The sequence below is a fragment of the Trachurus trachurus genome (assembly GCF_905171665.1).
Source record: "Trachurus trachurus genome assembly, chromosome: 23".
Classification (NCBI taxonomy): Eukaryota; Metazoa; Chordata; class Actinopteri; order Carangiformes; family Carangidae; genus Trachurus; species Trachurus trachurus.
The window spans coordinates 2,796,054-2,822,500 of record NC_139912.1 but is presented as its reverse complement, the minus strand read 5'-3'; the positions used below and the strand labels follow the sequence as shown (position 1 = coordinate 2,822,500).

The window sequence follows — 26,447 nt, the reverse complement described above, 5'->3', positions numbered from 1 at the left end:
TTATTAGTTTTTTATTTCTTAAAGATAAATCTGAACTGTCGTCAAAATATTTCCATAAAACTCAACAGTTCTGCTTTTTTATAAAAATCAAAACCTCCGACACGTAACTTTTTTCTAAAATAAAAACAGTAAAAACTCAAGTTATTAGCTCTTGTTTTAGAGTCAGTAACCAACGGCGACCAGCAGGAAAAAAACAAACAAACAAACAAACATTTTGTTCACTCGACTCAAAAACAGTTTCCACACTCTCACTGGTCGTCATGGCGACCGTCCTGCGTGGACCCGAGCAGGAAGTGAAGATGACGATGATGATGTTAGACTGAAACTGAAGCAGCAGCAGGTGAGAGAGAGAGGGAGGAAGAGGAGGGAAGAGGAAGAAGAGGAGGAAGAGGGAGAGAGAGGAGGAAGAAGAGGAGGAGAGAGGAAGAGGAGGAGGAAGAGGAGGCGGCGTGGTGGTTAGACGAAGTCCCGGCTCCTCTTGATGGCGCAGCAGAGCATCATGCTGAAGATCATCCCGAAGATCTGAGTGGGAAGACACAAGTTTTGTCAAATTGTATGTTTAAATATGTAAATTAGGCAATATCTAGGCTAATTAAATATGCGCTCATTTGCATATATTTCCAGAACAGAAATCTGAACATTAGATAAAACTGTGGAAGCGAATACGTCTCATAATCCAAATTAAAATGGATTTACAGAAACACTTTTTCATTTTCAAAATATAGTTGCATTTTTTGACTCATAAATAATATGAATAAATCAATAATCTTAAATGTCCTTTTCTTTATCATTTTAATCAAGTAACAGAATGAGCAGTTTTGAAACAGAAAATGAAAATGCAGTTTAGATTTAATTTTAAAAAAGTTCACCAAAATTTGATTTGAAAGGCTTTTTTATTTCAAGGTCTATAAAACTACTTTCAAAATTCTTGTTTTATTTTGTTGACATATTGAGTCAGAAGTTTTTACAGAGGAGGATTTTGGATATCTCTTTTTATCACTCTGTCAATGAGAAAATACTGTCACCAGCCCTAAAAAATATAATTTCTCCATGTTTTTAGGAATAAAATGTTGGATAAATGAGGTTGTGAATGATATATCAACAATCCCCTCTGTAAAAACCTTCAGAATATAGAAAGGGGTCAAAGTGGAAGGTTTGGTGTCTGTAAGTGCTGCTGAAGTGGAGATTTGAGGAAAAACTCTTTTTGAGAAAACGGCCTTGAAAGAGTTGTACCGTGCATAGATTGTTAATGTAAATCGTACTTTTATGTTTTGTTGTTCAGGAGAGAGAGCTTTACAACGACACCTGACACGACATGGGTCAGACTAACTTCTGGTGAATTTAGGAGAAATCTACTGAAGTAAAATAAAAACCTTAATCTGGATTTTCTATTATTTCTTTCCGTTTATTCTGAAAGAAAACATATAAAGAAGCAAAATAGCCTAAAAACAATGTTTGTCTCGTCTTAATTTGTCACATCTGTTGTTTCTGTATTTTACTCTTCACTTTATTTCATTTAAAGTTTATTTACTGTTTAATTCGCTGTAAATTTCTAGCCTGGTCGCGCCCACACTAGTGACGTCACGCCTCGCAAAAGCGCTGCTGACTGCTAGTCTGGCCAACCGTGCTATTAACTGGATTTCTGTCTCCCGAATTTTCGGGAACTCCACCCTCTTTTTCGAGAGCCAATCAACGTCGAGCCTCTCCAACGGCTCTGGGTAGAGGCGTGTTGCAGTAGAGCAGCGACCGGAACCTCATTGTAAACAGCAGCATGGAGCAGCGGACAAGAGCGGTGTGATTGGTTTAAGCTTCGACACCGCCTATTCTGGCTTCGACCAATAGCAGACTGAGGCATTTGAGGGGGGTGGGTAAACCAGGTTTGAAGGATGCGCTTTGAGAAATGGATTCTCTTAACGTCTTGGCCAGACCCAATGCTGAGTATCAACATTGGAAAGTCGTGCCAACCAGGCTAGTAAATTTCAGCATTTCAGATCTTTTTTATTGATATTTGATTTTATATTCTACACAAAAACATAAAGAGCTGATAAAAAGTGTTTGATTAAGTGTTTGATTAAGTTGATTGGCTAAAGAGTTACTGCTGATTATTAGAAGCCGTTTAGATCAATCACCGATCAAAACGACAAGTCGATGTTGATGTTTTTTCCTCGTCTGAAAGTCGAGTCGTTTGATCGTAGTGAAAGTTTCTCACTGTGCGATCGATCAGAGAACGGATCAATAATCAGCTCTAACACACACACACACACACACACACACACACACACACACACTCACCATGATGACTCCGATGCCGATGCCGACTCCTCCGATGATGTGCAGCCGGTTGTTGAAGACGTCGTCGATGGCTTTGGGACAGCTCTGTCGATGACATCACACATAGTACAGTGACACACACACACAGACACACTACAATATCAACTTCCTGTTTTCAAGTGTGTGTGTGGGTGTGTTGTGTTGTGTTGTTACCGTGGTGACGATCAACTCCAGCCCCTCCTGTTTAGGACACAGGTCTTTGTTGCCGTCGATCAGAGTTCCTGTCGGACCGCAGCAGTCCAGCTGAGGATCAATCAACCAATCAATCAATCAATCAATCAATGTGTGTGTGTGTGTGCGTGTGTGCGTGCGTGTGCGTGTGTGTGTGTGTGTGTGCGTGCGCTCACTCCAAAGTGGATGAGTCTCAGCGTCTCCTTCAGAGCTTCCTGTTTCGTGCTTTTGTAGTTGTCGTGAGTTTCTCTGTAAAACTGCGTCACTTCCTCGATGACCTGACGACACAAACACACAATGTTTATGTCTATTAAAGGGATAGTTCAACATTTTGGCAAACTGGCCCATTGCCATAACCCCTATAGTCATAGCAGTAGGTTTGTTACCTTTAAATTGTCGGTGCAAGCTATTTTTAGAACGGCGGAGCAGAGCCGTGAGCTGCTCAGAGCTACGCTACGGAGGCTCATTATGGGATTTCTTGGTTTCCCTCATTAAAACTCATCAAGTACACAATCCAACAACTTCACAACGCTCTGGTGGACAAGTTGTGACCTGCACATTCACCACGCTATGAGATAATAACACAACGTTACCACACAGAGTTGTTTTAGAGGGAAATACAGAGACTGTTGATGAAAAACTGTCCCTGAAGGCAACGTGCATCAGTGGTTTTGCATGAATTTCCCTCTAAAACAACTCTGTCTGGTAACGTTCTTACAATACAATGATACCCAGATATTAATAATTGACTAGAATATAGAAACTCATCTCCTTATATCCAGGACAACATCTTAATTACTGAAAGTTCTTCTTTAAATAATTTTTTTAAAGCATAAATACTATTTTGTCGTTTAATATAGTTTGGTATTGAACTCCATTCTTCAGATTCAGATTCAGATTCACTTTATTTATCCCCGGAGGGAAATTTTTCTTGGCTACAAACTCCTGAATTGTAACGGAAATCAACACAAAGTGAGATATACATACTGTAGATATATACACATATTATTACTATGATAAAAGCAGAAATATGAATAAGATATAATACAATAAGAATAAATGAAAATATAATAACCTACCTTGTCCTTGTTGGAGAGGCCCCAGATCCCAGCAGCCACCTCTGCAGCGAAGATGAGGAGCAGGAAGAAGAAGAACTGAGAGGAAGAAGAGGAGGAGGAGGAGGAGGAGGAGGAGGAGGAGGAGGAGAGAGGAGCTGTGATGTCATCCAGATATGTAGGTGGTAGAAAAAATGATAATAATAAAAAAAAAAAACAGCTGTAAGAAGAATAGAAAGTACTCACCAGTCCCAGCATGCACGGCGACTCCTTGATGGCGCCGCAGCATCCCAGGAAGCCGACGACCATCATCAGAGCGCCGGCCGCAAGCAGGATGTACACACCTGCAACACACACACACACACACACACACACACACACACACACACACACACACACACACACACACACACACACACACACACACACACACACACACACACAGAGCAACACTGAAAAAACAAACTTTTCTTACAGATGTTTGTGTTAAAGCTCCATACAGTATAAAGGTAGATGTTTGTGTTAAAGCTCCTTCAAAATAAAGGTAGATGTTTGTGTTAAAGCTCCATACAGTATAAAGGTAGATGTTTGTATTAAAGCTCCATACAGTATAAAGGTAGATGTTTGTGTTAAAGCTCCATACAGTATAAAGGTAGATGTTTGTATTAAAGCTCCATACAGTATAAAGGTAGATGTTTGTGTTAAAGCTCCATACAGTATAAAGGTAGATGTTTGTGTTAAAGCTCCATACAGTATAAAGGTAGATGTTTGTATTAAAGCTCCATACAGTATAAAGGTAGATGTTTGTGTTAAAGCTCCATACAGTATAAAGGTAGATGTTTGTGTTAAAGCTCCATACAGTATAAAGGTAGATGTTTGTGTTAAAGCTCCATACAGTATAAAGGTAGATGTTTGTGTTAAAGCTCCATACAGTATAAAGGTAGATGTTTGTGTTAAAGCTCCATACAGTATAAAGGTAGATGTTTGTGTTAAAGCTCCATACAGTATAAAGGTAGATGTCCATGTGTAGTGTGATTATAAAGCAGCTCTAGGTTCTATATTAATACTGTGAAAGTATCAAAGCCTCAGTCCACAGAGAAATGCACACAGCCTGTATTCAGAAACTGAGCCTTAAAACCAGCCGTCAGGACTTCCTGTCACTTTGTGATGTCACAACTAAGCCCCGCCCCCCTCACCACCACCTGGACCCACCATCCAACAATTTTGCAGGATTTAGTTTCTCTGAGTGTTTTATTCTGAAATCTGCTCCTTTTTTTTAATGGATCGCCTTAGAAAACAGTCAGCCAATCAGAAGAGAGGCTCGAGCTTCCTCCTCTCTTCTGATTGGCTGACAGCGACCAGAGAGAAGCTGGAAAACTAGACTGAGATGAATCATCGTCCTCCTCCAGATTCTGTCATTAACATGTTTGTCATTTCTTCCTCCTCCTCCTCCTCCTCCTCTTCCTCTTCATCGTTTCTCAGACTGAAGGAGGAACAAAGACGTCTCTATGACAATGACTCTGTCCTCAGCTCCACCGCCTCAAACTGCTGCTGCAAAATCACTGATATTGATTCAATATCGATCGTATGTGACACCATCAATCAGCTCTGGTTCAGGGGGGTTTCGTTTTTTGTTCATGTAATAGTTTGAGAATGATTTTTGTCTGGACTGTTCTGTTCTCGCTAAACCAAATTAAATGGAATAAAAAAAAAGTAGTGCTGGGCATAGATACATTTTTTTTAATCTATATTAATCTCACTGCAATCTTGGAGTTAATCTAGATTAAAATGGCTCATTTGAATTCTGATGAAGGCATTCAAGTGATGCACGATATGAAACATTTCTACCGATAACCCATAATTTCCTGCTTCTCATTGCCGATACCGATAAATTCGTATTTTTATATTTAAAAGCAGAAGTAAGCGATATTTTTGTGTTAATATAAATCTTAAATAGTTATATCTTCCGACAGCAATCACTTACATAGAGTGTTTGGACTGAAACACGGGTCTGTCAGTCCCTCTGCTCTGCTCTGAGCCGAGGAGAAAACATTTATCGTATCCTACAGTTTTTATCCAATGAGGAGAGAGAACGGCATGCAGGGCTGTGTGTGCAGCCAAGGGACGCCGTGAATGTGGTCACGTAGGGACGAGGACTGTTATGGTGCATTCAAGGAAACTCGTAACTCGTGTTTTTCCGACCTGTGAAGTCGTACCAGTTCGATCTGGTACGAGTTCACGGGTCAGAAGTTACGAGTGGCCGTTATAGTGACTTTCACAGGTAAAACAGGTCGGAAAAACAAGAGTGGGTTGCCTGGAACGCTACAAAGTCGTAAGTCGTGACTTGAAGCTGTAATTTACGGTTTCAAAAGCCTACCTGGAACGCAGCATTAGCCAAAACGACCGGATCGCTTACTTCTGCTTTAACATAATAGGCTCTAACCTATCTAACAAAAGCTCTGGCTCCTCAGCTTTTCATTTATTTTTTTCATGTCATATCACATGTGATCATTTGCTGTGAATAAAAAATAGCAGCAAAAGACACTCATAGGCCAAACATTTAACATATGAAATTAATAAATCAAAAGCACTCACACTTTAACTTTTTTTTTTTAAAGTTAATTGCAATGAATGAATAAATAAATAAATAAATAAATAAATAAAGATCAGTTCTGTCTGTTACAGTTCTCACCGGTGAAGAAGACGGTTGGTGCATCTTCTCCTTCGAACAGCGCGCTCGTCCTGGAGTCGAAGCGAAGCCACAGACCCACGGCCAGAACTCCAGTACCGGCCAACTACACAACAACAACACAATAACACAACATCATACATCATATATCACATACAGTGTATAATAAGTGAAGTGAAGTTTATCTGGAACTTTATGTTCAACTCTGAACTTTTGTTGCTTCTCATTTCTCTGGATTATTCATAAAAACAGCAGCACTGATGTTTTCTTCTTTTATCCAGCACCTTTTAGAAATAAATCTGTTGATATAAATGCAAAAACACAACAATATAGGACCCTGATAGACACATAAACAGACTGAGAGCAGAGGAACTGAAGTCAGAGAATTAAAAAATGAGAATAAATTGAGTAATAATAATAAAGTTTAAAGCTATAGTGCGCAACTTCTATCGCCCCCTAGAGGATTTCTGTGTTAATACAACGATACGGCCGGCACCTCAATATGGCGTATGGCCCAGTGTAAGAACAAATACTGAAAAATACGGCGGGGTGTTAGAGGAGCCGAACGGTTTAAACATCGTTGTATCATCTCCTCTTGTAGTGGCTTGGGTGAAATGGATATTTACAGACACGTAGAAGTTACGCACTGTAGCTTTAAACACTGAAACAACATGAAGCAACAGAACGAGATGAAATGAATTAAAACAAAACAATAAAAAAGGAAATAAAAAACCAGAGAAACTGATCAAATCAACTGAAGAGACGAGGAGATCAATAGAGAAAATAAAAACCAAGTAATCAACACACACACACACTCGACCTCGTGACCTCGTGACCCAGCTGCAGTGACTCAGCAACAGAAACATCTGGAACATCTGTCCAACAACAACAACAACAACAACGTGACCTGTGACCCTGAGGGGGCGGAGCTACACAGGAAACAGGAAGTGAGTCAACGTGGCGGCGTTTAAACAATATAATAATATAATAAGAGGCGTCGGTTCTTTTTCCCTTTTTCCTCCTCCACTCCAGTGTTCAACTCCCTGAGCCGTGAGTCACAGGTTCGATTCCCGTTGTCAGGTCTCCTCTGTTGTTTCCATCTGAATCATCATCACCTCAACTTTTCCTTTCTCTCTTCCTTCACTTTTCTGTAAATTAACACAAAAACCTGAAGAAAACTAAACTAAAACTAAACTTTTATAATTTATCATCATCTAAATGCTTTATATTTTAATTAATTATTATTAAAAACACACAGTAGAAACAGACGTGACGTCAGCATTGCCGACGGCCTGTGATGCAACATCAACTCCAACTCTTCAGGTGTGTCACTGCCTGTCGCCTCAGGTCGTCTCCAACCTTTAACTGTGAAGAAACAACCTGTTGCTTCATTTAAAGAGTGACTTTGCAAGATTCCCACCTTAAAGGGATAGTTCAACATTTTTGGCAAATTCCCCCATTGCCATAATCCCTATAGTCATAGCAGTAGGTTCGTTACCTTTAATTGTCGGTGCAAGCTATTTTTAGAACGGCGGAGCAGAGCCGTGAGCTGCTCAGAGCTACGCTACGGAGGCTCATTATGGGATTTCTTGGTTTCCCTCATCAAACTCATCAAATACACAATCCAACAACTCCACAACGCTCTGGTGGACAAGTTGTGACCTGCACATTCACCACGCTATGAGATAATAACACAACGTTACCAGACAGAGTTGTTTTAGAGGGAAATTCATGCAAAACCGCTGATGCGCGTTGCCTTCAGGGACAGTTTTTCATCAAGCAGTCTCTGTATTTCCCTCTAAAACAACTCTGTCTCTGCGCAAGATTTGCTGTGAGATGTTCTTCCGTGTTTACATCATACATCCAATGGTTTACCTGACTGTACCAGTTGATTTAATCACACAGCTCAGTGGAGACATGCCGAGACTAGTCCAGTCCAATCCAATCCAATGGTTTACAACTACGAACCAACATCTCGCAGCAAATCTCGCACATGTGCACAAACATCAACAGCCACTGGGAGCTGCTGCTACAACAAGGATAAAAACAGAGATCACATTAATATTTTCCCAACAACTTTTCCATGTCTTGGCTTCAGGACACTTGGGTCAGTACAGACGAGCAGTATGGAGGTATCTGGATGTTTCATAGTGTGTGTTTTGGATGATTCAAAAGTGAACTCTATCCGACCGGCGCCATTATATGAAAATCCATTGCCCTGGAACTCCTAAAGAGTTTTGATGACTCTGAAAGTTCTCCAAACCCTTCCTTGGCATGACGGTGAGGAGATGATTGGGTGAATTATTGATTTTGGGTGAAGTATCCCTTTAAATCAATTTAAATGGATTGATTTCTCACCGGCTTTGTTGTTGGAAACAAATGCACATGGAGGAGAGGAGGGTTAGAGACACCAGACCTGGAGCTGCCGCCGTTTGTTACAAACTCACTGTGTCAATAAAGTTCTGCAAATTCACTTTCAATAAAAAGCTGCCAAACCAAAATGTTTCTCAGCAGCAGATAAAGAATAAATCAACAGGACGTTATAATTTAATTAAACTCCACACTTGTTCGTGCAAATTCTCAATTACCGAAGGAAACTTTACATTTAAACATGAAACAGTGAATCAGCAGTTTTTTTTTCATGAGTCAGCATTTGTTTTTTTTTCGTTTTTTTTACTCTTTTGACTGAACAAACTCGTCTCGTTAAACTTGTTAAAGCAGATATCAGCTTCACGGCCGTTTTGGCTAATGCTGCGTTCAAGGCAGGCTTTTGAAACCGTAAGTTACAGCTTCAAGTCACAACTACGACTTGGTAGCGTTCCAGGTAACCCGTAGCTCGTGTTTTTACCATCCTGTTGTCTGTGAAAGTTCCCTATAACGGCCACTCGTAACTTCCGACCCGTGAACTCGTACCAGATCGAACTGGTATGACTTCACAGGAAGGAAAAACACAAAGTACGAGTTTCTTTGAACGCACCATGAGTTAGCAGCCCCCGCCCTTGTCAGGCATCAATTGGTCCTCGTGCTACGTCACCACATTCATGCGCATCCCTTGGCTGCACACACAGCCCTTCATGCCGTTCTCTCTCCTCATTGGATAACACTTGTATCCCACAAGGAAAATTTTCTCCTCGGGTTACAGCAGAGCAGAGTGACGGAGAGACTCGTGTTTAGGCTGAAATACTTCATGTAAGTGATTGCTGACGGAAAATAGGACTATTTAGGACTTATATTAACAAAAACATTCCACTGATATCTGCTTTAAGTTTGTTAAACTCATGTTTTCAGTCCAACGACACAAACAGAGGAATGAAAAGCAGCCACACACACACAGAAACACACACACACAGGTCATCCATCAGAGACTCGTCAGCTCCATAGCAACAAAAACCAACAGTGACTTCAACACAAACTTCAGTGTGTGTGTGTGTGTGTGTGTGTGTGTGTGTGTGTGTGGCCGTGGACAGGAAGCAGAGAGGATTGTGGGAAGTGAAATCTCAGAAACACAAACACTTTGCACTAATGACTCCTGTCATTACACCGAGCCATAAACAAACGACATAATCTGATGTCTACACTTGAGTGTGTGTGTTTTAGTGTGTGTGTGTGTGTGTGGGAGTGTGTGTGTGTGTGTGTGTGTGTGTGGGGGGGGGTTTCCTCAGGAATTCTGCTGCCGTCTCATTGGTCGATAAGCGGCGGCCGCCAACAGTTCACAACAACAGTCATTAAGCAGAAAGCGATGAGATGTAAACAGAGCAGGAAGTAGTCACGTCCTGCACCGAGTCCATAAAACTTCACTTCAGTTCATTAATTAATTAATTAATTAAAATAACCAATAACTTCTGGTCAACGACACATTCACTCGTCACCACTTCTGTTTTATTTCAGACGCGACGGCTCCATGTGGTCAAACAACGTCACAACTTGTGACTCAGTTTCTTCAGTTTGAATGAGTCACAACATGAACTGTCAAACACACACACACACACTAACACACACACACACCTTGGCATGACTCATAGCTTCTATATAAACTACATTAATGACGCATTCTGTCAAACAGACTTAACGGTCGAGGCCTCAGGAGTTTTGGCGCCAACAGACTTTAATTTACGCTTCAAACCTCCACATTTACTGTTTAATTTCATTAAAATATCGTTTAGCCGACTCTCAATCTTCCAGATGACTTTAACTCATTAGAAAAGACTCTTTTAGATTAGATTTAGTCTTAAACAAGGTCACTTTGTCTCCAAATTTTATTCCAAATTGCAATATCTGAAAACTGACAGACCCAGTTGAAAACAATGATAGACGGTGAAATATGGGAGGAAATTTTACTTTTACCTTCGAAAATATCCATATGTAACAGATTCAGAGAAATGCAGAGGCTCATGGGATTTCTTGGTTTCCCTCATCAAACTCATCAAATACACAATCCAACAACTCCACAACGCTCTGGTGGACAAGTTGTGACCTGCACATTCACCACGCTATGAGATAATAACACAACGTTACCACACAGAGTTGTTTTAGAGGGAAATACAGAGACTGTTGATGAAAAACTGTCCCTGAAGACAACATGCATCGCTTGCACTGACAATTAAAGGTAACAAACCTACTGCTATGACTATGGCAATGGGCCAATTTGCCAAAATGTTGAACTATCCCTTTAAGCAGCAACTACAGCCTAAACCAATATTAGGTTTATTGAGATGTTTCACTGAATCACTAAGATCATAAGAACACTCCTACATTTTTTTGCTTATGTTGGGCCGAAAGGCTGTTATGACTCAACGGGAAGGAGATGAACCTCCTTCAACACATCTGTGGAAGTCTTTATATCAAACTATATTTCTCTGGAAAGATTTCGTATTAACGGTCAGAAGCAAAGTTTGACAACGTTTTAATTAAGGTAGGGGGGAACTCAGAGTGCAACTGCCTGAAATGTAGTACAGTAAGTAAGTAAAAATGTTCGAACATAATGTCTGGATTTAAGAAGAGCAAGAAGAAGCAGCTCAAAAGTGAAGTGAAAAGAAGTTCAGCTTCTAATCAATTAACCAATACACTGTAAAAACTCAAAATCTCAAAATCTTTCCAAGAATATTTGTCTATTTCTTGTCAAAATGTCTCCATTTTCATCAAAACTAATCCCTTTCCACTTAAAATAAGACTCGTCACCTAAAAATTAACTTGTTTTTAGATCATTTTCACTTTTTTCAAACAAATTTTCACTTGAAATAAGTAGAAAAATCTGCCAGTGAAAGCAAGTTATTTGTGCAAAACTTGCTCCACTGTCAGATTCTTCTACTTATTTCAAGTGAAAATCTGCTTGAAAAAAGTAAAAAGTGTCTGAAAACAAGCTGCTTTTTAGTCTTATTTATAGTATAATTAGGTTTGTTTTGACTAGAAATGACATTTTAACTAGAAATAAGACAAATATTCTTGGTAAGATTTTGAGTTTTTGCAGTGTAATTATCTGATAAAACGCTTCGTAGAAACTTAAACGTCCAGATTTAAAATCTTTAAATCAGTTTTAATCAATTGAGACAAAAAAAACAAAACAAAGATCAACTGTTTGTTTCTGTCGGTCGTTAGAAAACATCCTTAGTTGCATCCTGTAGGAAAATCTGAGACACCTGAGATCATCAGAGTGAGTAACCAGAGGAAACAATGAGTCGCCACGGCAACAAGGATGACTGGATGGTTGATTGATTGATTGATCACATGGAGGATTACTGATCGTTGCTGTAACTGCTCAATGATCACAGATGTGTGTGTTTGTCTGTGTGTGTGTGTGTGTCTGTGTGTTTGTTCTCCATTGTGTAAACATGGAAACTGAGACGACAGGAAGTGATAAAAAAAATTGTTTTAAAAAAAGACCATGAGGACGTTCAGGAACACAAAACAGTGTCGTCACGGAAAGTTTACTGTACAAAGAAGTTGCACAACGAGAAAACAAAAGAACAAGATACAAGAACAAGAAGAAAGAAGATTTGTGTAAACTAACAGTTTGAGAGTGAAAGTTTGAGTTTCCTGAGCTGTGGAGCTGCACTTGAACGCCTCTCTGAGCTCTGAGGGAGCGGTCGACCCCTTTAATCCTCCTTCCTCACACTATCTCACTCTCACAGTTTCCTGTTTGTTAAAAAAAAACACAACAATACAAAGAACTCAACTTCTGCTTTTGTGTCTGTGTTTGTGTTTGTGTGTGTGAAGCAGAAGTTAAACAACGAACCAAACAAAAGCAACAAAAACCCAACTGGACCACAGCAGCAGCAGCAGCAGCTCGGGAATCGAACCCACACAGACAGAGAGGTGGAGAGGTAAAGGTACGTACCCAGAAGAGGAAGTTGAAGACGAACAGCAGGTATTTGATGCACTTTAGAGCTCCCATGTTGTTGAGACTGAGACACAAACCGACACAAACCGACCGGTGAACTGAGAGACAAGTAGAGAGTGAGAGAGAGACCACACCCTGAGGAGGCTCACCTGGGAGGAGGAGGAGGAGGAGGAGGAGGGGGGAGTGAGGGGGAGGGAGGAGAGGAGGAGGCGGGGTCAAGAGCTGAATGGGTGAGGAGGAAGGAGGAGGGAGGAGAGGAGGAGGAGCTTCAGACTCCAGAGACAGAAGCTGCTGCTGATTTAGACACAGGTGAAGGAGATTAATGGAGGAGGAGGAGGAGGAGGAGGAGGAGGAGGAGGAGGAGGAGGAGGAGGAGGAGGGAGGAGGAAGAAAGGAGAGGAAAGAGGAGAGGAGAGGAGGAATAAAGGAGAGGAGATGAGAGGAAAGGAAAGAAAAGGAAAGGAGGAGGAGGGAGGAAGAAAGGAGAGGAAAGAGGAGAGGAAAGGAAAGGAGAGGAGAGGAGGGAGGAAGAAAGAAAGAAAGGAGAGAAGAGAAGAGGAGGAGGGAGGAAGAAAGGAGAGGAAAGGAGAGGAGAGGAGGGAGGAAGAAAGGAGAGAAGAGAAGAGGAGAGGAGGAGGGAGGAAGAAAGGAGAGGAAAGAGGAGAGGAGTGAGGAAGAAAGGAGAGGAAAGGAAAGGAGAGGAGAGGAGGGAGGAAGAAAGGAGAGAAGAGGAGAGGAGGAGGGAGGAAGAAAGGAGAGGAAAGAGGAGAGGAGGAATGAGTAAGAAAGGAGAGGAAAGAGGAGAGGAGGAGTGAGAAAGAAAGGAGAGAAAAAGAAAGGAGAGGAAAGAGGAGAGGAAGAGGAGGAGAGGAGGGAAGAGGGAGAAGGGGGAGGAGGCGGGGTCAAGAGCTGAATGGGTGAGGAGGAAGGAGAGGGAGGGAGGAGGAGGAGGAGCTTCAGGCTGCAGAGACAGAAGCTGCTGCTGATTTACACACAGGTGAAGGAGATTAATGGAGGAGGAGGAGGGAGGAAAGGAGAGGAGAGGAGGAGGGAGGAGGTGTCTATACAACGAGGTGAAGCAGGAAAGAAGCTGCAGGTGTAGATGTAGAAACCGTTAATATAATACATCCATGGTAGAAACACACTGATGTAACTGGAGCTCAGGTTGTTTCCCAGAGGATCCAGAAAAACTAAACAGAAGCAGCTTTGTCTCCTCTCCTCCTTCCTCCTTTCCCTCCTTCTCTCCTCTCCTCTTCTCCTTTCCTTTTCCTCCCTCCTCTTTCTTTCCTTCTTCCCTCCCTCCCTCCTCTTCTCTCCTCTTTCCTCTCCTTTCTTCCTCCTCCTCTTCTCCTTTCCTCTCTCCTCCTCTCCTCTCCTTTTTTCCTCCTCCTCTCTCCTTTCCTCTCTCCTCCTCTCCTTTCTTCCTCCCTCCTCTCCTCCTCTCCTCTCCTCCCTCCTCCTCTTCTCTCCTCTTTCCTCTCCTTTCTTCCTTCCTCCTCCTCCCCTTTCTCTCCTCTTCTCCTTTCCTCTTCCTCCTCTTCGCCTTTCCTCCCCTCTCCCTCCTCCTCTACTTTCGTCCTCCATCCTCCTCTCTCCTCTCCTCTTTCTCCCTCCTCCTTTCCTCTCCTCTCCTTTGTTCCTCCCTCCTCTCCTCCTCTTCCCTCCTCTCCTCCTCTTCCTCCCTCCTCCTCATTTTCACCTCTTCTCCTTTCCTCTTTGTCCTTTCCTCTCTCTTCCTCTCCTTTCCTCTTCCTCCCTCCTCCTCTCCTCTCCTTTCTTCCTTCCTCCTCTTCCTCCCCTCTTCTCCTTTCCTCTTCCTCCTCCTCTCCTCTTCTTCCTCTCCTCCTTTCCTCCCTCCTCTCCTCTCCTCTACCTCCCCCTCCGCTTTCCTCTCCTTTCTTCCTCCCTCCTCCTCCTCTTTCTCTCCTCTTCTCATTTCCTCTCCCCTCTCTTCTCCTCTTTCCTCTCCTTTCTTTCTCCCTCCTCCTCCCCTTTCTTTCCTCTTCCTCCCTCCTCTCCTCCTCTTCCTCTTCTCCTTTCCTCTTCCTCTCCTCCTTTCCTCTCTCCTCCTCTCTTCTCATTTCTTCTTCCCTCCTCTTCTCTTCTCCTCTCCTCTTCTCTTCCTCCCCCCTCCTTTCCTCCCTCCTCCTCTCCTCTCCTCTTTCCTCTCGTTTCTTCCTCTTTCTCTCCTTTTCTCTTTCCTCCTCTCCTCTCATCTCTTTTCTTCCTCACTTCTCTCCTTTCCTTTCCTCTCCTCTTCTCTCCTTTCTTCCTCACTCCTCTCCTTTCTTCCTCCCTCACTCCTCTCCTCTTTCCTCTCCTTTCTTCCTCCCTCCTCCTCTCCTCTCCTCTTTCCTCTCGTTTCTTCCTCTTTCTCTCCTTTTCTCCTTTCCTCTTTCCTCCTCTCCTCTCATCTCTTTTCTTCCTCACTTCTCTCCTTTCCTTTCCTCTCCTCTTCTCTCCTTTCTTCCTCACTCCTCTCCTTTCTTCCTCCCTCCTCCTCTCCTCTCCTCTCCTCCTCCTCCTCCTTTTAAACTCACTCCACCTGTTCAATCTCCACACATCAGACGTGAGATTCACTGTGCAGAGCGTCGCTGCTGCTACGGTAACGGCGGCCCAGAGGGACCGACACACTGCTACGGGTTTTACCAGGCTGCGGGACTCGAACCTGAATGTGTGTGTGTGTGTGTGTGTGTGTGATGAGTGGGTGTTTGGCAGCGACACAGACGCTCGACTGTTTTTGTTTTTCCCTCCTCACCCACGTTCACACGGGAACAACAAGATGCTACACACACAACTACACACAACTACACACAACTTCACACAACTACACACTGCTACACACAGACACACACAACTACACAGAGACACACACTGCTACATGTTGCTAACGCTAACATCAGCTCAGTGTGACGGCGACAACAGACTGAAGATATTTGACCCTGAACAACTTCCAGTGTGCGAGAGAGAGGATCCATTGTGCAGCTAGGAAAGTTTGTGTGCGTTGCATTTGGAAACACACACACACACACACACACACACACACACACACACACACACACACACACACACACACACACACACACACACACACACACACACACACAAAATGCCTCTAAATATCAAACTGCACAGTCAATATTCAGATATTCAGAAGCTAAAAAGACAACGAGAACAACAACATTTTGTGCGTCGTTATCTTGTGCATCATGAGTGTTGTGTTGCGTTGCTACGGGAACGCCCTGCACAACAAACCGTGGTCGGGTCATGTTTGTTTGTTTGTCTGTTTGTTAGAATAAACCACTCAGACATGACATCTGTGACGTCATCACAACATGTGAACCTGAGTCGGCGGCGACGGTGGTTTCTGCATCACGACACACACTAAAAACAGTTGGGTTAAAAATTAACCCAATTTTAACCCAACTGCTGGTTCAAATAAGGACGAACCCCTTTTTTGGGTTATTTTAACCCAATGGGTTGGGTTAATCTTTTTGACCCAACTTTTGGGTTGAATATTCAACCCAAGAGTTGGGTTATGCTAACTACAACGTTGGGTTATTTTTAACCCAACTATTGGGTCGTGTGTAAAGCACTTGCTTGACCCAACCCGAATGTTGTAGTGCGTGGACAGCATTTTTCAAATGAGCCGGCCGGTTAAGGCACAGAATTACCCAACCCAACCCAACAAATGGGTTACTCACTGAAAAATAACCCAATTAGCCTACTTGCACAACCCAGGAATTGGGTTAAATTCATGGCCCTATAACCCTGAAAATGGGTTAAACTCTAGAAAAACAACCCAAAAATTTAACTCAACACCAATAACTCAGAAATTGGGTTACAGAGATAACCCAACATTTTTCCAGTGTGCAGGCTGTGTTGTCATGGTAACGATCACAATGTCCTGCTGTGGATTGATTGATTGATTGATTATATATTGATTATTGGACCACACACTGACTGAACCAACCTGTCCTACTTTCCCCCACTGTCCTTAAACGCCACTTTTTTCTTTTTTTCAAATTTCAAAATAAAAGCCCTGAGCTGGGTGTTTCCTCCACTTTTTAAACTAAATGTGGCAAGGTGAAGAGGGCCCGAGCGGGCTTCGAACCTCAGACTCCCAGGTAAGAGTCATGCTCGCTAACCACTTGGCCAAAGGGACATCCCCTCGGCCAAGTAGCCAGGGCACATGATCAACTACATACACTGCAAAAACTCAAAATCTTTCCAAGAATATTTGTCTTGTTTCTTGTCAAAATGTCTCATTTCTAGTCAAAACTAATCTCTTTCCACTTAAAATAAGACTCATCACCTAAAAATTAACTTCTTTTCAGATCATTTTACCTTGTTTCAAACAAATTTTCACTTGAAATAAGTAGAAAAATCTGCCAGTGAAAGCAAGTTTTTTTGTGCTTGTAATAAGAACGAAAAACTTGCTCCACTATCACATTATTTTGAGTGAAAATCTGCTTGAAATAAGTAAAAAGTGTCTAAACAATCTACTTTTTAATGTGATGAGTCTTATTTTAAGTAGAATGAGATTTGTTTTGACTAGAAATAAAGATGAAAAACGTGTTGAGTTCAGGAAACAGGAGCGAGTTTCCAACACAGTCTCACTCCCAAGGCGTAATAAACGGACGTTTGGTCAGGGCCCTTTCGCGTTGTTTCCAGACGCTCAAGGTACCCCTCAGCGTGGGACCGGAACGCACAGGGATTTCAATTGATTTTAATGCAATCCCCTCCGCGGCGATATGTGACGCTCAGAGCAAGTGCTCCAGCCATCCATTCACTCCTATTCCGATCCGGCCGCGGTGCTGAAAGACGCCGTGAGCTCCCCTCCCATTGGATAACTGATCCTCGTACCATTTGCAGCTGAATTCGTATATTTATACAGCAATTTGGCCGCAAAAATAACATTTCAACATATTTTTATGACATTTCTAACGAGAAATGTGTGTTTTACTTTCAAAATCTATGTTGAACGAATTCAAATTATATTTTGTTTGGCAAATTGAATCTGTTAAAATGTGTACAATATGTTAATTCAGCTTTCTGGCCATAAAAACAACATTTCGGGATATCTGGCATTGTTTGAGGACATTTCTAGCGAGAAATGTATGTTTTACTCTCTAAATATATGTTGAATGAAAGCAGATTGTGTTTTATTTGTCCTGTAACAATATCACAGCTTGTGCTTGTGACTGTAGAGCCGCTTTGGGCGTCATGTTGCCATAACAACGGCCCGCAGAGACTCCGTTCCGGTGCAGCTTCCTCATAATCTGATGACAGATTATGAGGAAGCTGCACGCTTTTCAAACCTGCTCAGCAATGTAAACTGCAACGTGACCTCATTTTAACCGACAGTATATTTATACGAAGGATTCAAACGATTTACAGGCCGGACCTATTTCTCCAGCCGACAGGCGGACAGCTTCCGCGTTGTTGCCGAGGATGTGACGTCATTGCAACGGCGCCACCATTGACTGCGACACTGCCATCTACGGTGTCTGGACGGAACTACAACAGTGTGTTTTGTTAGTCAGTTGTGATCATGAGGAGTGGAAATTAAGCCATGTTGATTTAATTCAACAACATGTGAATAAACAGTGAGGAATCAGAACAGTTAGACAGCTCTTTTTCAACAAAGTCCAAATAATTCAAGTAACTCAAGTCATATAGGCCTTTTTTTTTAAATTCCAGAAAACAACATTTCTCCCCCCTTCTCCCTCCTCCCGCCCAGGAACCTTAGTTTATAATATAGTGTAGAATGAACCCATCCACTGTAGTAATGTTTATGCACAACTGCACCACTTTAGCCAGCTCCTTTATTTCTGGTTTTACATTGGACAAACTGATTAAGGCTCCATTTTCAGGAGACACAGCTATTCTTTAATAACTTCCACATTCGTTGGGTTACGTTCAGAGGTTTATCAGGGCAGGGCCTAGGGTCATCCAGTGTTAGCAATTACAGACCCATCTGACCTTCACAGGGGTCACAGGTCAACTTTTCATGTGAAATTTGACGATATTTGCTATTATTTCAGGCATAAAACACCAATACTTGGAGCCGAGAAGCTGAAATGTTAGCTTCTAGTCCAGACCTTTGAGCAGATTGAGCGTGCCAAATATCAGGGCTGTGTTCCACTCAGAAGTGTCCAAAATGGCCAAAAAGCAGTGTTCATTTCTAATCCTTCATTGTGTACAAGACTAAATTCAACAGATAGTCTTTAATAACTTCCACATGCTTTGAGCTGGAAGTCTGAAAGTTTCAGGGTTTTGTCAGGGGCCTAGGGCCACCCATTATCTGCAATTTCAGACCAATCCCACATTCAGAAGGGGTCAAAGGTCAAGGTTTAGTGTGAAATTTGACGATTTTTGCTATCAATTCAGGCATAAAACACCAATACTTTGAGCTGGGAAGCTGAAATCTTTAGATTCTAGTCCAGACCTTGGAGCAGATTGAAGATCAGAGCTGTGCTCCACTCAGAAGTGTCCAAAATGGCCATGGTAAGTGTCAAAGGTCACAGAGGTCGAACATCAAAGTTAATCCTAACAAAACACACACGCTTTAAGTAATCATCATGAAATTTAGATGAGTTGTATATCAGAGAGTCCTCTATCATTATATTGTATTCCCATTGCTCTGGGGGCCACGGGGGGCCCCTGGGGGCCACTTCGCTTTCCCATGCTCTCACAGATTTGGGTGTCGGGGTGATGGATAAGGGCCTCACAATGAGTCCACCGGCCAAGTTTCAAGTGATTCGGTTGGTTTTTATGGAAGCAGCGGCCTCCTGGAGACAGAGGAATGCGGCTGTTTGAAGCCCCGCCTCTCGAACAGTAATGGCTCAATCAGGACCGAACGCACATCAACGCGTTCGTCTTGGGCCCCCGGAACCACTGATATCAAATTCAGAACTGTACGACTTTTAGAAATATATTTCATCCATTTCAGCTTTTCAGATTCAGAGCCTCTCAGACTTAATGCCTGAGAGACGTTCTGAGTCAGAAAAGCTGAAATGGATGAAATATATTTCTAAAAGTCGTACAGTTCTGAATTTGATATCAGTGGTTCCGGGGGCCCAAGACGAACGCGTTGATGTGCGTTCGGTCCTGATTGAGCCATTACTGTTCGAGAGGCGGGGCTTCAAACAGCCGCATTCCTCTGTCTCCAGGAGGCCGCTGCTTCCATAAAAACCAACCGAATCACTTGAAACTTGGCCGGTGGACTCATTGTGAGGCCCTTATCCATCACCCCGACACCCAAATCTGTGAGAGCATGGGAAAGCGAAGTGGCCCCCAGGGGCCCCCCGTGGCCCCCAGAGCAATGGGAATACAATATAATGATAGAGGACTCTCTGATATACAACTCATCTAAATTTCATGATGATTACTTAAAGCGTGTGTGTTTTGTTAGGATTAACTTTGATGTTCGACCTCTGTGACCTTTGACACTTACCATGGCCATTTTGGACACTTCTGAGTGGAGCACAGCTCTGATCTTCAATCTGCTCCAAGGTCTGGACTAGAATCTAAAGATTTCAGCTTCCCAGCTCAAAGTATTGGTGTTTTATGCCTGAATTGATAGCAAAAATCGTCAAATTTCACACTAAACCTTGACCTTTGACCCCTTCTGAATGTGGGATTGGTCTGAAATTGCAGATAATGGGTGGCCCTAGGCCCCTGACAAAACCCTGAAACTTTCAGACTTCCAGCTCAAAGCATGTGGAAGTTATTAAAGACTATCTGTTGAATTTAGTCTTGTACACAATGAAGGATTAGAAATGAACACTGCTTTTTGGCCATTTTGGACACTTCTGAGTGGAACACAGCCCTGATATTTGGCACGCTCAATCTGCTCAAAGGTCTGGACTAGAAGCTAACATTTCAGCTTCTCGGCTCCAAGTATTGGTGTTTTATGCCTGAAATAATAGCAAATATCGTCAAATTTCACATGAAAAGTTGACCTGTGACCCCTGTGAAGGTCAGATGGGTCTGTAATTGCTAACACTGGATGACCCTAGGCCCTGCCCTGATAAACCTCTGAACGTAACCCAACGAATGTGGAAGTTATTAAAGAATAGCTGTGTCTCCTGAAAATGGAGCCTTAATCAGTTTGTCCAATGTAAAACCAGAAATAAAGGAGCTGGCTAAAGTGGTGCAGTTGTGCATAAACATTACTACAGTGGATGGGTTCATTCTACACTATATTATAAACTAAGGTTCCTGGGCGGGAGGAGGGAGAAGGGGGGAGAAATGTTGTTTTCTGGAATTTAAAAAAAAAGGCCTATATGACTTGAGTTACTTGAATTATTTGGACTTTGTTGAAAAAGAGCTGTCTAACTGTTCTGATTCCTCACTGTTTATTCACATGTTGTTGAATTAAATCAACATGGCTTAATTTCCACTCCTCATGATCACAACTGACTAACAAAACACACTGTTGTAGTTCCGTCCAGACACCGTAGATGGCAGTGTCGCAGTCAATGGTGGCGCCGTTGCAATGACGTCACATCCTCGGCAACAACGCGGAAGCTGTCCGCCTGTCGGCTGGAGAAATAGGTCCGGCCTGTAAATCGTTTGAATCCTTCGTATAAATATACTGTCGGTTAAAATGAGGTCACGTTGCAGTTTACATTGCTGAGCAGGTTTGAAAAGCGTGCAGCTTCCTCATAATCTGTCATCAGATTATGAGGAAGCTGCACCGGAACGGAGTCTCTGCGGGCCGTTGTTATGGCAACATGACGCCCAAAGCGGCTCTACAGTCACAAGCACAAGCTGTGATATTGTTACAGGACAAATAAAACACAATCTGCTTTCATTCAACATATATTTAGAGAGTAAAACATACATTTCTCGCTAGAAATGTCCTCAAACAATGCCAGATATCCCGAAATGTTGTTTTTATGGCCAGAAAGCTGAATTAACATATTGTACACATTTTAACAGATTCAATTTGCCAAACAAAATATAATTTGAATTCGTTCAACATAGATTTTGAAAGTAAAACACACATTTCTCGTTAGAAATGTCATAAAAATATGTTGAAATGTTATTTTTGCGGCCAAATTGCTGTATAAATATACGAATTCAGCTGCAAATGGTACGAGGATCAGTTATCCAATGGGAGGGGAGCTCACGGCGTCTTTCAGCACCGCGGCCGGATCGGAATAGGAGTGAATGGATGGCTGGAGCACTTGCTCTGAGCGTCACATATCGCCGCGGAGGGGATTGCATTAAAATCAATTGAAATCCCTGTGCGTTCCGGTCCCACGCTGAGGGGTACCTTGAGCGTCTGGAAACAACGCGAAAGGGCCCTGACCAAACGTCCGTTTATTACGCCTTGGGAGTGAGACTGTGTTGGAGTTTCTGTTTCCTCCCATTGAAACTTTATCAGTGATGAAGTTTTACTGACTGATGATGTCACACGTTTCCTTTTTACAATGTCACAGGAAGAAAAGAAAAGAAAAAAACTCATTTTTTTTGCTTATTCACCCAAAAGAAAAAACAACAACCTTAAAATAATAATAATAAAGAGTTAAAATCCTCTAATTTAATAAATAAATAAATATCAACGTTGGTTTGATTAGGCCTAGTATATTTAGATTAAAATTTGTTCAGAGGCAGGAAATAAACAGTTTATCTGTTGTTGCTTCACACATCATCAGTGAGTTTAATCAGGTTTTTAACGGAATTGAATGAGATAAACGACATCCTGCAGAAACATGCTAGAGTGATGACACTCACTCTGCACAAACAATAATAGAAAAGACATATTCAGCATGTACTGAAACAAAGTTGTTTTAAGGGTATATGAAAGTAGCTTTTTTCATGAGCTATATTTTTGTCAAACTGTCCTGACCTTTTGTATGAATTAAAGCAGAAGTAAGTGATCCGGTCGTTTTCGCTAATGCTGCGTTCCAGGCAGGCTTTTGAAATCATAAATTACAGCTTCAAGTCACGACTTACGACTTTGTAGCGTTCCAGGCAACCCACTCGTGTTTTTCCGACCTGTTTTACCGGTGAAAGTCACTATAACGGCCACTCGTAACTTCCGACCCGTGAAATCGTACCAGTACGTCTTTTTGTACAGTCTATGTACCTGATCGAACTGGTGCAACTTCACAAGTCGGAAAAAACAAGTTTCCTTGAACGCACCATAACAGTCCTCGTCCCTACGTCGCCACATTCACGGCGTCCCTTGGCTGCACACACAGCCCTGCATGTCGTTCTCTCTCCTCATTGGATAAAAACTGTAGGATACGATAAATGTTTTCTCCTCGGCTCAGAGCAGAGCAGAGTGACTGACAGACCCGTGTTTCAGTCCAAACACTCTATGTAAGTGATTGCTGTCGGAAGATATCACTATTTAAGACTTATATTAACACAAATATATCACTCACTTCTGCTTTAATCCAAACCTACATAGTTTAAATCACTGTTTTGTTGACTATCAAATGACATGGTTAACATGTGTCAGTGTCGTTGTGTCTTGCTAGTACATGATGTTGTGTCATGGCCGACAGGGTGGGGACGGTTGCAACAACTGCCATTTGAATATGGAAGCACTATGCAAATGCAAATGTATAAAAATGAAACATTTTTAGCCTAAAATAGGCACAAAATATCTATTTTATTCCTTAATTATGAACAGAACAGCCAATTATATTAAACCATGAGAGACTAGGACATCAAAATAATTCCCCAGATAACTTCCTATAATGAAATATGCAATTTGAGCCTAGTTGTATCTTGTTCTATGGGACAGAAGTAGCCACATATATTTTCCTATGAAAATGATTTATGAATTTATTTGATGTCATATACAGTGAATAAATCATCCAAAAGTAGAATAGATGTTTATATAAGATTTTTTTTTATTGCAAATAGTTCCATTCTTCTTGTCTCACACTGAGCTTTTGAGTTTTATTACCACTGTTAACCTCTGCACATTGACTCAAGGTCTATGCTCAAAACAAAACTCCAACTGTTCTCTGATAAATATTTCTAAATAACTAAATAATACTATAGTATTATTGTAAGACAATGCATATTTTAGGAATACTATGCTTATTGAGACAAAAAAAATCAAAATTTAATGTATGTTTAATATGCTGCAACCGTCCCTTATCCGTGTTGCAACTGTCCCCAAGTTTGGGGTCAGTTGAGTTGCAACGTCTGGATTCTTCCATTCAAATGAATATTGTGATCGATGTGTCATAATACTTAAAACGTTATCTATTTTATTTCATTTTACTTTTATTTGCTCTTGCTTTTAACTCTGTTTTTAGTGTTTTGTTTGTTTTTATTCTGTCTTATGCTTCTTTTTTTAATGTTTTGTCTTTATGGAAAGCACATTGAGTTGCCTTGGTATGAAATGCGCTATATAAATAAAGATGCCTTGCCTTGCCTTGCCTAATATGTAACCATCTTTAAATGGTAGCCTCTAATTAGCTGACAAATGTAGGCTATGTTTAATATATAAACGTTTGGTGAGCCTATAGTCCAAATAGTCTCTTGAGTAACTGAGAAACATGTAAAAAAAAAAAAAAAAAAGTGTTGCAACTGTCCCCATGCAGTCTCCCCCTATAATATGAATTAATGAGACTTACCCAGAAAACGAAGTTAAAGATGAAAAGTGCGTATTTGACGAACAACTCCCAGCTGCTCAGAGCCGACGACATCCTGATTCCTGACCGCTGCGATATCACACTGTTAATTACTGATTATTAGATCGTTATCTATAGATTTATATCTATAAATATCTATATAATGTGTCCTATGTGTGTGGATGTATCCTCCTGTTGAGTCTCTCTCTCTCTCCGTCGGTTCAGTCCGGACCTGTCGCCGCCTCTTCGGCTGCGCTCGGCTCGACTCGGTCGGTTCCGTCGACTCCCACTGAGGAAGAGGAGGAGGAGGAGAGAGAGATAAATAGAGAGAGAGAGTTCTGTCGTTTCTCTTTCTCTTTTCTTTTCTATTGTTCTTTCACAGCATCGTGACCGATCGTTACAGTAAAAACTGCAACAGCTGATCAAAACACTTTATATTGACTGGCTGCTCCACTGTGCAGAGAGAAATAATGATTAGAATCTCTCTTTATAAAAAAAAAAGGAGAGATTTCGCCTAAAAAATGCACAAGAAACCTAAAAAAGCTGCTTTTATTCAACGTTTCACCACAGTTTATAAACTAACATGTAAAGTTTACAGTGTTAAGAGAGTTTTTTCTGCATGACAATTCAAATAAATCATGTAAAATGCACTTTAAAACTAACACAGATCTAAGTTAAGTAGAAAATATCCATAATTCTCCCATGAAGGCCATCTGAATAAGTTCTTACTGTAAAAAATATCCACTTTTCTGTCTTAGAAAAGAGAGAAAAATAAACAAATATTCAGGTTGAGGTTCAGGTCACCACGGTTTATAAACTAACATGTAAAGTTTACGGTGTAAGAGACACTGAACCAAGAGAAATATGAGTTTTTTTCTGCATAAAAAGGTGAATACACAATAATTTATATGATTTTTGCAGGAAACAGGAACAGTAACGTGTTTCAAATCTTCTTAACACCTCATGTACAAATAAAACAATTCAAATAAATCATGTAAAATGCACTTTAAAACTAACACAGATCTAACTTAAGTAGAAAATACCCATAATTCCCCTGTGAAGACCATCTGAATATGTTCTAACTGTAAATATCCAATTTTCTATCTTAGAAAACAGAGAAAAATAAGCAAATATTCAGGTTTGAGGGTCTGATGATGCGTTCAGGGTCACCGGGGGTCACAAGACTGGCTGCTCTACTGTGCAAAGATAAATAATGATTATAATCTCTCTTTATTAAAAAAAAAAGGAGAGATTTTGCCTAAAAAATGCACATGAAACCTAAAAAAAAGCTGCTTTTCTTCAACATTTCACCACAGTTTATAAACTAACATGTAAAGTTTACACTGAACCAAGACACACGTGACAGAAATATGAGTTTTTTCTGCATAAAAAAGTGAATATACAATAATTTATATGAGTTTTACAGGAAACAGGAACAGTAACGTGTTTCAGTTGCACTACTGTACATTCATATACTGTAGCACATCTGTATAGGGGAAAAAAACATAGCCTATATTATATTTATAATTCCCATGCACTTTATAAGTATGTTTTTTTTATTATAGCCTACTGCATATGCACTCTGGTCGGATACAAATTGCATTTTGTTACCTTGTTTTTTAACATGTGTAATGACAATAAATTGAATGAATCAATCTATCTTCTTAACACCTCATGTACAAATAAAACAATTCAAATAAAGTCCTGTAAAATGCACTGTAAAACTAACACAGGTCTAAGTTAAGTAGAAAATACCCATAATTCCCCTGTGAAGACCATCTGAATATGTTCTAACTGTAAAAAATATGTAAAAATATCTAATTCTCTGTCTTAAAAAAACAGAAAAAATGAACAAATCTTCAGGTTTGAGGGTCTGATGGTGCGTTCAGGGTCACCAGGGTTTTTTGTCGCTGCTGCAGCCAAACATTTAGTTTCTGTAGAAACATTCATGAATCCACCATGAGGCCATTTTTAGATCCTGAACTTTAAACCTCATCATCGTCCAAGAAGGTCAACAAGCAGCCAGTGTGTGTGTGTGTGTGTGTGTGTGTGTGTGTGTGTGTGTGTGGTGCGAGGCCATAATCTCTCTCTCTCTCTCTGATGGGAAATGTGACAGTTTCTTCTTTTTCTGCAGAACAAAGACGACAGTGTGAGGCCGCCGGCCCACTACCGTTGTTCACAGCTGCACACACACACACACACACACACACACACACACACACACACACACACACACACACACACACACACACACA

The 26,447-nt window shown here is 41.3% G+C and overlaps 1 protein-coding gene across 2 annotated transcripts; it reads right to left on the bottom strand.

Annotated features, from left to right (window-relative positions):
- Positions 1-295: 295 nt before the first annotated feature.
- Positions 296-24,467, bottom strand: LOC311006946 (CD9 antigen-like). 2 transcript variants are annotated; one of them, XM_084000010.1, is made up of 8 exons: positions 24,196-24,467; positions 6,250-6,352; positions 3,804-3,901; positions 3,582-3,656; positions 2,679-2,780; positions 2,485-2,574; positions 2,293-2,376; positions 296-522 (listed from the first exon to the last, which is right to left on the bottom strand). In XM_084000010.1, the coding sequence occupies exons 1-8, from the start codon at positions 24,265-24,267 to the stop codon at positions 457-459; spliced, it is 690 nt and encodes a 229-aa protein (XP_083856136.1). In that variant the 5' UTR covers positions 24,268-24,467; the 3' UTR covers positions 296-456. The 2 variants fall into 2 exon arrangements, with proteins under 2 accessions (XP_083856136.1, XP_083856137.1); XM_084000011.1 differs by lacking the exon at positions 24,196-24,467 and adding an exon at positions 12,581-12,731.
- Positions 24,468-26,447: the final 1,980 nt, after the last annotated feature.

What these genes read in the sequence shown, in the direction of transcription:
- LOC311006946 (XM_084000010.1), bottom strand. Translation starts at nt 24,267, where the DNA reads ATGTCGTCGGCTCTGAGCAGCTGGGAGTTGTTCGTCAAATACGCACTT. An exon ending in TCTTTAACTTCGTTTTCTGG is followed by an intron (nt 6,353 to 24,195) that starts GTAAGTCTCATT and finishes GTTGTTGTGTAG; the next exon opens with TTGGCCGGTACTGGAGTTCT. An exon ending in TCGGCATCGGAGTCATCATG is followed by an intron (nt 523 to 2,292) that starts GTGAGTGTGTGT and finishes CTTCCCACTCAG; the next exon opens with ATCTTCGGGATGATCTTCAG.